Source organism: Microplitis demolitor, chromosome 7 (assembly GCF_026212275.2).
Source record: "Microplitis demolitor isolate Queensland-Clemson2020A chromosome 7, iyMicDemo2.1a, whole genome shotgun sequence".
Taxonomy (NCBI): domain Eukaryota; kingdom Metazoa; phylum Arthropoda; class Insecta; order Hymenoptera; family Braconidae; genus Microplitis; species Microplitis demolitor.
This window is the reverse complement of record NC_068551.1, coordinates 11,661,068-11,675,223: the sequence shown is the minus strand read 5'-3', so window position 1 is coordinate 11,675,223 and position 14,156 is coordinate 11,661,068. Positions and strand designations below refer to the sequence as shown.

General features: G+C 37.6%; 1 protein-coding gene across 1 annotated transcript; it reads right to left on the bottom strand.

Annotated features, from left to right (window-relative positions):
* Nucleotides 1–13,104: 13,104 nt before the first annotated feature.
* Nucleotides 13,105–13,755, bottom strand: LOC128668194 (uncharacterized). Its single transcript, XM_053740533.1, has one exon. It carries the CDS (start codon nucleotides 13,753–13,755, stop codon nucleotides 13,105–13,107), a length of 651 nt encoding a protein of 216 aa, XP_053596508.1.
* Between the last annotated feature and the right edge of the window lie 401 nt (nucleotides 13,756–14,156).

The following is a 14,156-nucleotide window of genomic DNA, read 5'->3' as shown; positions in this document are numbered from 1 at the left end:
AGAAGGTGTTGGAGCCGTTCTAAAACAAATACAGCCGGATGGTAAAGAAAAGCCAGTGGCTTATTTTTCAAAAAAGCTAAATGAAACCCAGAAGAAAAAAAAAGCAATATATATTGAGTGTTTAGCTATCAGAGAAGCGGTGAGATACTGGCAATACTGGTTGATAGGTAAATCGTTTACGGTTTACTCGGACCACAAACCCCTAGAAAACATGAACCTGAAATCTAGAGTTGATGAAGAGTTGGGTGATTTAACTTATTATCTATCGCAATATGAATTTAAAATAAAGTATGCCCCAGGAGAAAAAAATTTAGAAGCAGACTGTCTCAGCAGAAATCCAGTGTTAGAATCGGACGAAAATACAGATGAACAGTTAAAATTGGTGAACTTGATAAAGCTAAAAGATATTCTAACAGATCAAAATAATAATGAAGAAATACAAAATAATAAAAACAAATTGATGAAAAAACACAATATATATTTGAAAAAGGTTCGGAAAAAAGACAAAATAATGTTATCTGAAAAATTTAGCATAAAATTCTTGAAAGATATACATGAAAATATGTGTCACATTGGAATTAGACAAATGGAGAGAACAATTAGTCCGCTCTACACAGCCAAGAATCTGACGGAAAATATCAAACAAATTTGCCGACGCTGTGAAATTTGCATAAAAAATAAATCAAGAGGACACGATAAAATTGGGTTGATGTCACATCTAGGCCCAGCTACAAAGCCTTTTGAAATAGTATCTATGGACAGAATTGGAGGTTTTGGTGGTTTAAGATCAACGAAAAAATACCTACATCTACTAGTAGATCACTTCACGAGGTATGCATTTATTCTAACATCGAAAACTCAGAGTGCAAATGATTTTGTGAAACTAGTCAAAAGCATATTAGAAACGGAAGACATTGGCATGCTTCTTACCGACCAGTACCCAGGGATCAATTCAAAAGAGTTCAAGGAGTTCCTAAAAAACAATCAAATACCAATAGTTTTCACAGCAATAAATGCGCCATTTTCGAACGGACTAAATAAGAGACTGAATCAAACGTTAGTAAACAAAATTAGATGCAAAATTAATGAAAAAGGTGAAAAGAAAGCCTGGACGACAATAACTCGAGAATGTGTAAGTAAATATAACGACACTAATCACTCAGTCACTGGTTTTGCTCCGAGCTATCTTCTATATGGTACAAACAACAAAATTTTGCCGAAGGAATTAAAGGAAGAAACATCGTGCAATGACTGGACCAGAGACAAGAAATTAGCACTTGAAAATACGATAAAATCACATCGTTACAATAAAATTTTGTACGACAAAAATCGAAAATACTACGAACTCAATGCAGGAGATATGGTGTATGTCGAAAATGAAAACAAGCTAAATAGGAAAAAATTAGATGAACTAAAAATTGGACCATATAAAATTATTGAAAAAATCTCAACCTCAATATACAAAATAGAAACAGGCCACAAAAATAAAGAATCAAGTTTTTTCCATATCACAAAACTTATTCCAGCCCCTTCTAAAGAGAAATAAACAGAAAAAAAAAAAAAAAAAAAAAAAAAAGCCCGAAGGGGGGAGATGTAAAGAAAATGTATATTTCTTTAAACTTGAATTACGCCGCGCTCTCGGTTGTTCACATACTTGATAGTTGGTAGTATAGGTATCTACATAATCATAAGTGGATATAGGAAGTATGAAGTGAGGGGAGGTGATTGGACGGCGTCACACTTTACAATATCATTATATAATATAAAATATAAATATTGAAAAACAAATCTATTTAATAAATTAAAAAGGGATAAAAAGAAATGACATATTGAAAAATAAACTTTTAATGTCGTTTCTTTGTTTTCAGGTAGGAATTAGATAAATTATGTATTAATGTCTAGTAATAGAATTTATAACAAATAAAATAAATAAAACTTTGTTTTCAGAGCAACACGTTACAGTTTATTTAATTTATAACCTTTGAGAATATTAGAACAATAATCTTATATATATATATATATATATATATATATATATATATATATATATATAATTATTAACGCATACATACACTTACACATTATTATATATACATGACCAGGTTCGATGGTGAATCAAGGGTGAGGTAGTGACGTCAGCAGAAAAAGAATCATTGTTTAAATATAGATACTCAGAAATTCTAAAGTTCAAACAATTCAAATCAATAAACTCAGCAACTCCACACGGTAATGTTATCAAACACGTGTAAGATTACTGTTGCCATATCCCACCTTTAGTCTACTGGATGTAATCTGATCGGGCATTGTTAATATAAATGAACGTCGCAGATCATGAAGGCACTCACTCTTCAGTCAGTAAGTCCCGGAATTTCTACGCGCATAATTATACAATTCTTCCGTTGACCTTCGTCGTTAACAGAGATAAATATTTCTTAAACCATATCTATAATAATCAAAATCAAATTCACCATTGGAATAATTCAGTAAATTTCGCGGTATCTGTTACAAATCCAATTTTTCGATAAAATCTACCGTAAATCAATTATCAAAACAAAAACTAATATATTTTACTAAATAAAAGTTATTAGTGTCAACCACCAATTAGTGTCAATTGTAAAATTTGTGTCAAAGTTAAGCTGTTAAAATTTCTAAATAAAATTTTGATCAATAAAATATACTGTGACTGAGACAATACCTTGTGTAGTGAATTCTTTCCATAAGATATAAATTAACTTCAGGTTTTATAAACTAAATAAGATAAGCTAGTTTAACGGGACGTCTACCCAACGGTACGGTGGTGGCTATCAGTGGAACCGGTGAACTTCCAAAGGATCTTGACCCACAGAAGTAGTGTTTTATTCGGATACACTTCTGTTATCACTCAATTTTGCCCAAAATCAGGAGTGTGTGCTTTGCCTAGCACCAGTCCTTGGGCAAGTTTTTGTGAATGGTAAAAAATTCTCGTCGGTCAAGTCTACGGTTCCAACTGAAGAAAATTCACTCCGATTACGTGAACGGGCGAATTTACCACCGTCCGTTAATTAAGACTCAGTATTGGGAATCAGACGACCTCCGATACCCGGGCAATCTCTAAATTCAATCGTATTGGATCGATCGGTTCCTTCGAAACTCAGCAAACCACGAGTCATTTCCAACAACTCAGCACCCGAGGGATTGTACGAGCAACTTAAGGCCCGACGAATTCAATTGCCAAAAAATCACCACGGAGTTCAGACCCCGTTCCAGAGTCTGGTAGACTAATTTGAGGAGTGGATTACAGGAATTCCAATAATTCAATTGGATTAAAGGTAAGCGAGCAACTAGAATAGGGAGATCCCGGAATCTGTCGATATCCGAAAAACATAAAAGGAAAGGGCGTATATATTACGATGAGATCGTAACAGTCAGTTGCACAAAAATTAAAAACTAATAAGTGTCAGTTGCACAGAAATAAAAAACTAATTGAAAGATCTCACAAGCCCACCGAAGGTGGGCGAAGTTTGATCTCAATTATTCGAGTGTCTCGCACGAGAGATTACTAAAGTAGTATAGCTACTTACATGTCATTGACCACAAGTTCAGAGCTAAAAGTGAACGACTGGGGCGCTCCTCGGCATTGTGACGCTGTCTCATTACTATTTGATCATTAATTTAAAGCTATCGAATTTTTTATTTTATCTGGAAAGGGGTTGGGTAGCACCCAGTGCTATTTGGGTGGGAATCTCTCGTGCGAGACACTTGAGTAATTGAGATTAAACTTCGCCCGCCTTCGGTGGGCTCGTGAGATCTTTCAATTATCCTTCGTGTCTCGCACTTCGAGATTACGAAGGTAGCTGTTTAGAGCAATACTTTCTTGATAACACGTTTTTTATTGAACTAATGTTATTATAGAGTAAAATAAAAAATGAGATTATCGTTATATAATTACTTATACTGATACACTGGGTGTTTACACCGCTTCTGCAAACTTATTGTCGCAAATAATTATTGGCTGATGGTAAAAGTTGGCAAAAACTTTAGAGTTCTGGGACCAACCTGCCACCTTTTTAATCTCCTCAGTACTAACACCTTTCTCATGTGCTCTAGATGTCGATGCATGTCTCGTAGAGTGTGTCGTAAAGCTCTTATCAACTCCCAATGAAACTAACGTCGTCCTCATCCACCGACTGATCGTTTCACTCTTAACCGCCCTATGCGGCTTATTGAACGAGATGAACAATGAGTCAACACTTACCCGAAGGTTTTTAGTCCCGAATAGATATTGGTTCAGAGTTTTGGCAATACATAGCTGTGGTTTGTCCCGAAGAAACGGAAGTCTTAAAACCGGCTGTGGAGCTCCAGGTCGGGAAGTTTTCATCCTTGCCGGAATCCGAATTTCAATCTGAGATTCAGAAACAATGATGTTTGAGATGTTGATCAACGCCAGCGTTTGACAGCGATGCGCTGTGCCCCAGACCAATAACACAACCAATTTTTCCGTCAATTTTTTCAGAGAAAGTTCACTCACTGGATCCCATGTTGCTAGTTTTAATAATACAGGGTCCACGTCCCAAGTAGACTCGTACTTAGGACATCCAGGCCCCATCCTTGACGAACCTTTGATAAAGCGACTTATCAAAGGGTTGTTTGTGACATCCTCGCTCGATACTAAAGATAACGCAGCTCTGGCCGAGTTCAGTGTGCTATAGCCAACTCCATCATCAAATCTTCCCGCCAAAAATCTTAGGATTTTTTCCACAGATAGTGTGTATGGATCCCCACTGACTTGTTTGTTCCATTGTCACCAGAGCTTTAGAGTTCCACTGTAATTTTTCAGTGTTGAATCTGCTAGTGAAGAAAAAAAAAATTAATGTAACGGGACCGTTAGGTCCACCTTCGTTTGACGGGAGGCCGATACCTCACCCTTTTGGGCATACTCGCGCTGCGTAACCCTATTTGTATATTGTGACTCCACCATATATTATAAAAGCGAAATTTGAGCATATGCTCACATTAGCTTACCCATTACGCATGCAGTGCATGTGGGTGCCTCACGTACAGCCACCACGAGTTCGACCTCACATGGACCCAAACACTCCTCCTATCTCAGGAAATAAAGAGACTCTGGTCGAAGTGGGGCTTGAAATGGGTCCCCCATGGTACCAGACTTCAGCTCTGGTCAACTGCTTGCGTAAGATAAGTGGTGGGACGCAAGTTCTCCCAAACTCATACGGGTTACCTCCACTTATAATCACTAAGGATTTAAGACAAGCCAATATATACATTCGCCATCATTTGTCACAAAGTGTTCACTCATCTCCGAGCTTTTTGGGGACGCCATTAGTGTTTTAAGTGATAAAAATGGCGACGATAATTCCACTCGGGAATCTGCTAGTGAAACTAGCAAAATCTCCACCGCTTCTTCGGGCATGCCTTTAACTAAGAGCGCTTGCCTGATTACTTGGCGGCAACCAGAGTAAGCTTCGCCGCCAAAGGGTGATGGCTTGACCTGCATGGAGAAACTAAGAGAGTAAGATCTGCCTCAAACCAAATCCAATTCCCTACGGACAGTTCTTTTAAAGCCGGAAACCAAACCTGAGTAGGCCAGTAAGGTACAACTAGAATGCCTTCTGCTCTGTCATCTTTAATTTTCTCAATCACTCTAGTTATAATGAAAAAGGGGGGAAAAGCATAAAATATCCTATCAGACCAACAGACTGTGAAGGCTTCCCGAACCTCTCAATGATCCTTTCAAACGCATAACCTACTAATTCCCACTCCACGTCTGAATTATCGATCTTCGATGATCGATCTGCCTCCACATTCTCTTTTGATGGGATAGGCGAGGCATAAACCCATAACTTGCGACCCTCACACCAACTCCATAGCTCGCACGCTAAACTATGAAGTGCAGCATAATGGACACCACCCATTCTATTCAATCGTAGTCGTGTTGTCCACCATAATCAAAATATCAGTATCCTTTAAATCCGCCGCGAAACACTTCAAGGCCAGTAAGGCCGCTTTGAGCTCTAGGTGGTTCATGTGAAGTTTTCTCTCCTCCAAACTCCACAGTCCATTGGCGCTGTCGCCATCACAGAAGGCACCACACCCGGACAATGATGCATCCGAGTAGATCGTTCTTTCATACTGATTGTTTCTCACCTTTTTACTTGCATTTGGCAAGGTATTCAACCACCAAACGCACTCCTTAAGAGTAAATTTTGGTACCATCATAAATGAGTCAAAACAACCCCCACTCTTTACTAAAGCTTGGACCTTCGCCCTCTCAAACGATCTACAATGTAGTAAACTGTACTCCACTGCCGGGCAACACGCTACCACCGACTCAACAACCTTGGCAAAATCACGAATTTTCTCCATGCCTTTTTTCGTAAGATCCTCGATTTGTTTCTATATTCCAACTATTTTATTTCCTGGAAACTCCACTCTCATCGTAGAAGAATCAAGTATAAAACCCAGATACTTGCATCTCCTCTCAGGCTTCAACTTGGACTTTTCAAAATTCACGATAAACCCTAGCCGCTCGAGTAACTCGATCGTCTGATTCAGAGTTTTACTACACTCTGCAACCGAGTAGCCTAAAGATAGAAAAAATCGTCCAAGTATACGACTGACAGCAACCCTTTCAATCGAAGATAGTTTATTACTGACTTCAGTAACTTGGTAAATGTAAATAGACACGTACATAGGCCAAAAGGCAGACAAACAAACTCATAAATCTTCCCTTGAAAGGTGAAACGCAGAAACTTCGATGCGGTTTTCATCCTGAGATCATAAAATATGCATCTTTAAGGTCCACCGTCCCCATAAAAATATCCCGTTCTAGAAGATTGCAAGCGGATCTAAGATCCTCGAGCTTAAAATGTTCTGTGACGATGAACCCATTCTAACCTTTAAAGTTTAGGATGAACCTCTGCTGACCGTCAGACTCAGGGACCAAAAAGAACGGCGACAGAAACTACACTGAAACCCCTTTCACTTCCTCAATCGCACCTATCATCAACAGTCTATTGACTTCCGATTGGATACCTGCCAGCTCCTGGTCCGACCAAACCCTATCAGGTGGTGGACGAGTTTGTACAGGGGGTAATTCAAAGGGTATTTTATACCCTTTTATACTCTGAATGACAAATTTATCCTCAGTGATTGTTTTCCAGGTCTCTTAGAAATACCTCAGACGCCCCGCAACCATACTCACATTGTTTCCCAAGGCTAACGGTTCTGAGACCGTTGGTTCTGCTGACGATATTGGCTTGACTTGGGAAATGTTGCCTGCTTTGCTGGGTACTTAGGAGTCAGTGATTTTCTCGCCGATGAAAACTTCCCGCTCGCCTGAGACACTGACCTCTTCCGACTCGACGAGCTCTTGGAGTTTAAAGAACCGAGGGGTACGTACGGTTTCTTTGGCGGGGCCGGCTTCATCTCTTCTCCTACTTTTCCGATGGCCTTAATTTCGTTGACCTTGTCGACCAGTTTTTCGGCGAACAAAAAACTATCCGGTTCCCTTTTCTCCAGTGCCGTAGCCTAATGTTTAGACAATATAGGCAAAATGCAGGCTCTACGTGTTACCGTCTGAGATTTATGAATTTCAATTAGTAGCTTTGCCGCATCCCAAACTTGTTCTAGTCTCTTAACACTGTCTGGATCTGTGAGAGTTGCTAGAGACTCAATCACTGGAGCTAGAGCAGCCAAGGCAGATCCAGCTAACTTCTGGGTAGCCCCAAAGAACTTGTCCCTCTTCAAAGCCGACTCTTTCAAGTTCCCCGTCACCTTGTCATTCCAAATCGGCGGTTCAAAAGAAAGTTTCTCTTCTCTGGAGTACTCTTCTAGGAGTGCCTCCTTAACCTCTTTTTTCAAACCTTCCGAAAGATATTTCTTCCAACGATTGGAAACACTAGAGCGCAGGATCAATTCAGGTTCCTCCTGCACTGGCTCCTCTCCGAAAATACGAAGGGCATCAGCATCCAGATTCCATGGAGTCTCTGTTTCCTTGTCTTTATGCGGCTCCGCATCTGCCTTTGCTGGCTCATTTGGAATGGCATTCGGATTCTGGGATGACATATCAACAATCGGATCCACTGGCGGGATATCATCCACAGTAGCCCCTGGGTCTTATTCACCAGAATGATCCACCTGACCATCAGTACCTGTGGGCATTCAGGCACATTGGATTCATCTAATTATGAATTTCTAGGTTAATGCTTACTGTGTTTTAATCTCTCGGATAAAACAGAGTAAATATAATCTCTACTATATCTTCCAGACAAAGTCAGATTACCATATGAGTTCCGTTTTATCCCCCTTGGATATAACAGAGCCCTTTTATACCTAGACGTAATCATGATGATTATTCATATCTGGAAATTATGTGTAGCCTCTCGGGCATGAAGGTATACTTCAAGAGTACCTTGTGATTGCATCTCGTGTTCACAATTAATTCATGTTTACTAGAAGCACGATTACCTTCATGTTCTGATATGTATGTCTCCGAGTCCGGATCTTGGCGTCCTAAAATGGCTTCCTTTATCATAGCAATACCAGTTGTGAACTCCTCGATCCTATATTCTAGTTTACGAAGTCTCTTGGACGTCCTTTCAGACGGACGATCGCGACTTCTTGATCTCTTACTCTTATTCATTAAATTTTCCCTTTAGTAACATCTTCACTATTAATAATTTGTTACAAAGAAAACGTTCACTTTTACACCAAACGTGTGATCTGTTTGACACAAAAACAACGAATGATGAAATAGTAATGGGACAGCGCCACGATGCCGAGGAGCGCCCCAGTCCTTCACTTTTAGCTCTGAACTTGTGGTCAAAGACATGTAAGTAGCGATACTACCTTCGTAATCTCGAAGTGCGAGACACGAAGGATAATAAGTGTCAGTTGCACAAAAAAACTAATAAGTGTCAGTTGCATTAGAAATAATTTCTATGCACTTCACTTAAACTGAAAATTGTTTATAATTTTTTATAAAAAAATTATTAAAAAAACCGTAGAGAATTTCACAGAGAACTTCACAAAGAACTTTAACACACAGTAAATGTCAGGGAATATTTGAGCAGAGATTTGTGTGTTATGTCCGGATTTAATTAATTAATAAATTATTGATTATTGGAAATGGTCGCGTGGGCCTCAAGTGGGAGTCACCCGGCAAACAGGGTGATTTTCCTAAAGGATTAGCTCTAGGTTTTATTTTTATTGTAAGAACTCAAACGATAAACCCCGCAGAGGCCTCTCTGTGTATTCGACGCAGAATTTGGATTTTATACGTTAGAGAAATTGATAATTTCACCTACCTTTCGTTGTTCGCTGCTTACTTGCAAGTTGGTCTTTGGACTGCTACTCTCGTGAACGGCTTCTGTTATTCTCTGGTTGAAAGATGATTTGGTCTAGGAAGAAGCGATGTGGTTCTTAATATTAGAAATAATCTAATATTCAGGTTTACCCAATGATAGATGTTTATTGAATAATTTCCCTATGGGCTCGCCGTACTCAGTTCACAAGATGTTTGATTCAGTCAAGTGTAATTCCCTGATTGGAGAAAACGTTGACGTCGTGCAATGAGGTGTTGGCCGAAGTTGCTGTCCCTAAAATTGTTAACGCTGCACTTTACAGCGAGCGCGGCAAAGAGGTCCCTTTAAATATACGGCAAGCCGGATATAACCTGTATTTCATTCAGAGACTTGTACTTCTTTTTTGTGAAGTATGGTTTCACGCGCCTATTTCATAGGTGGGAGACGGCTCATCAACTGCGCAGTAGAAAGTTCCAAAATAACCTGTGACGTCATAAATGACGCCGTAAAAATAGATGTCGCCCCAAAAGTACCAACATAACCAAACAAAAAGTAGTGAAATCCCCTAGAAATCCCCATCAGTCTAAAAATAGATCTTTTGGAACTTTCTACTACGCAGTTATAAAATCAATCAAAGAAAACAAGTTATTTCCTGCACATAAATGAGTAATCAGTCTAAAAATAGATCTTCTGACTTTCTACTGCACAGTTTTAAAATTAACCAATGAAATTAAAATATAATTAATTTAAAAAATAGTGTGGTGGGGGATAATAATAAATAGCTGTGCGAGATTTTTTAATTATTCATTGATTCATTGTCTGTTGTCGAGATATGATCTATTAAATTGGAAATGATAATAGAAGTGCAACGATTTAAAGGCTCACACAATCAGTTTATTGTAAAAGTACTTGCTTCAATTACAGTCCAACATAAAATTGATAGTGTTGAAGAAATGTTATGCACGTTATTCAAACCACCTTGTTATTGGACATTATTATCAAATCAGTGGCAACGCTTAAATACTTGGGTAACATATAATCATCATGGAATCACCTGCGATGCTGAAAAAACGCAATATTTGAAGCTAAAAGAAACAATTAAACATGTCACTTATAATTACAAGTATATTTATGTAAAAGGTTTTGAGAAGAAATCATGGATCCAAGATTTAATCGGAAGTGAAAAAATTGTAATTGATTTAGATGATTTCAAAGTTCCCGCGTTGAAAAATATAAAATTATTGAACAATAATTTTTGTGAATATCACTGTAAAGTGAAAAACAACAGTTACTTGTGGGCTCTGAAAAATGTCATAACATTAAAAGATTGGATTTTTAAGTAATTAATAAAATTGAACTTGATCTTATTCCATTTTTTATCTTTTTTTTATCCTTTTATTGACAATTATTTTTTTCTTTAAAAGATATTAAGTGATTATTTACTTCATTTCTAATATTCTTAATTAATTTTCTTAATTTTCTATTACAAATTGAGTGAGCCTAATGATTGACGCACTTCTCAATTCTCCAAATCTTTAATTTTTTCGTTTGCTCTTATTAAAAAAAAAAAAAATAATAACTGTTTTCTTCTAGATCCAAGTCAAGCTTTGTCATCCTGCCGTACGATTATTGCCAGTGAAAAGTCGGAATCATTATTAGTGCAATTATTAAGCCAAGCTACAAATTTTGGTTCCGATTTATCTTATGAACTTCCAATGCCGAATAAACAACCAAAAATTAATGTTTTAACTCCAGAGGTCATTTCTGCACTCGACAGAACTAATGTCAGTAGTAGAAATGCGATGTTTATCATAACTGCTGTTCTTCCAAGTGTTGGCATCATCGTAGACGATACAACTCTGAGTTATAGACCAATTTAACGAGCTCGCATGGTGGTACGAAAAGAGCTTGCTGAAGGACTTAAAAATGATTTTAAACCACATGATAAATACGTTGTACACTGGGATAGCAAATTACTGCAGGATTTTGTTGGATCAACAACCGTGGATCGGCTTTCAGTTCTCCTCACGGCATTTGGCAGTTACTAGGAGTCCCACAAATAAACTCTGGATCAGCAGAGAATTAAACATCAGCCATTTTGAGGACTTTCGATGAATGGGGTCTTAGTCGCAACGTTAAGTCGATGTGTTTCGACACAACTCCTGTGAACACAGGTAATTAATCAGTTCTGTTTGATCATTAGCGAGATCTTATTGAGATTTTTTCTTGATTGAATTCTTCTGACCAAACTATGTTTTCGAATTCAGCAACAAATTGTGTAAACTTATTCATTAACTTTTTTTTTAATAAGAAATAGAGTTTTTAAATTTCTTTTTATCACATTCTTACTATTACATTACAGGAATTCATCGTGGAACTTGCGTAGCAATTGAAAAAGCTCTAGAAAGACAACTAATCTACTTGCCGTGTCGCCATCGTACTTATGAGCTCATTATGAGAAGTGCATTTAAAGTCTATTGGCCAGCATCATCATGACCAAACAGACCAATATTCGGTTTAATAAAATGTGGAACGAAATTGATAAGACCAATTATAAAGCTGGTATTGGAGATCAAATAGTCGCTAATATTGTTTTGGATAAAAAAAATTAAATATCTTCTTTCATCACAAAATGCTTACAAGTATGGTTAAGAAATAGTTATGAATAATGATCATGAAATTGAATTAGTAATATATTGTAAAATATAATGTAAAACTTAAAGAAAATTAATAAACATAATTTGAAACTATTCTGGCCCGGATACTCCTCCGTTATTTTACAGAGTGTTAAGTTCCTTTTTTGATAGTAATATAGTACATCCTATAATTCTTAATGACAAAAATATTTATTATCAATGTTTCCACGAATAATTTTTCTTAGAAATTAAACTTGGACTTTCAAAAAAAAATTATTTAAGTAAAAAGTATAGAGTCTCTACTATACAAAAATGGACATTTTTTTTAATACATTTTATAGGAATTTAATTATATAAAGTTCTATATAATTATATAAAGTTATATATAATTATATATAGTTATATATAATTATATAGGGTCATTTTTCATATATAATTATATACAATTTTTTTTACCCGGGTTACCGCCAACTTTCTGAGAAAGTTCACGCCAGGGAAGAGCCGCAAATTGAAAGCAGGTTATTGAGAAAATTGAAGGCAACTTTCCGTCAACTTATAATTGCCAACTTTTGCACCCAACTTTTGCCACCAACTTTCTCAGAAAGTGACCGTTGTTGCGTAATTGGAACTATATTTAAATTCAAATATAGTTTCATTTCCAGCAAATAAAGGCAGCACCTACTGGGGCCTAGCTATAAATATAAACCTGAGCATGCGCAATGCGGCACATGCGCAACTACTCTTTCCTGCCTCGTGTCGAGAAGACGGCTGCCATTATCTTTCGATATATACATTCAACTGATAATGTGTTATTTAAAATCGTATCATTTTGCGCTGATCTCGAGTAATTTGTGGTTGTGGATAGAGAATTGATGGTAGTTAAATGATAAGATGCAGTTTATTCGTGAGATAAGTTATAGGTTTATTCCTATTTGCGATATGTACAGCACTCGAGAGTTTGGACGACTGTGTAACTGTATACAATGTATATAGTGTATGTGTGTTGTAACAAAGTATACTACGGGGTATATGAGGTGACTGGAAGAGAGCGCTGATGGCACGGGCTTGCTGCTAGTGTACGAGTGTAGCTGGTATACGTGTGTAAGTGCATGTGAGCATTACTATCTCCAACACTCTCCCTTAATGCTGATATGCACTTTATCATTTCACGCGCTGAATTTTTTCCTGTTTTTTACTCCCAAAGCTTTGGTGAACTTCTCTTGTTTTTCCCCTGGCAATGCTTTGGTCAGGATGTCGGCAACATTTTCATCCGAATTGATGTGTAGTAATAGGATTGACTGGTCCTTTACTGCCTTTTGAACATAATGAAAATGTATTCTGACGTGCTTCGAGCGGTCGTGGGATTTTGTCGCCGTTGTCAGTTGAATTGCACTCTGATTATCACAATATATAAGACCATCCGAGAGACTCGATATATTGAGTTCTATAAGTAATCCTCTTAAATATTCGGACTCTTTTGTAGCTTCAGTGAGTGCTCTGTACTCCGCTTCTGTTGACGAAATTGATACTGCGCGCTGTTTCTTCGATTTCCAACTTATCGCTGCGCCTCCTAATTTGAATATGGATCCAGTATACGATCTGGAGACATCTTCGTCACTTCCATGGTCTGCGTCGGAGTAACCTACAATTTTATCTAGCGGACCTTCAAAGATCAGCTTCTTATCGGACGATCCTCGGAGATATCTGAAGACCTTCTTGGCTGCTCCCCAATGCTCCTGTTTCGGGTTTTCATTATATTGACTCAGTACGCTTACACTGTACGCAATGGCTGGTCTAGTTGCTACCGATAGATACATTAGAGATCCAACCACTTCCCGGTACTTGGGATTTGCTGTTGGTTTACTTGAGTCAGTTGCCTGTCTCAACTTTGTCGTAGGACTGGCAGGAATCTTATGAGGTGAGCAATTCTGGAGTCCTGTCTGTTCAAGTAGTTTTTCTATATATCTTGATTAACCTAGGCTAATTTTTCCCCTTTCCTGTTCGAATTCTATTCCTAGACAATATTCGGCTCTCCCTAAATCTTTGATTTTTAATTCTTGCTTCAATTTATTTTTGATTTGAGCCGTTAGATCTTCATCTTGTGATGCTATCAAGAAATCGTCGACGTACGCTGTCAATATTGCGTATTTATTTTCTTGCTGATATAAGAATACACATGGATCGGAGACTGTTGGTTTAAATCCAACTTTGTCTAGAA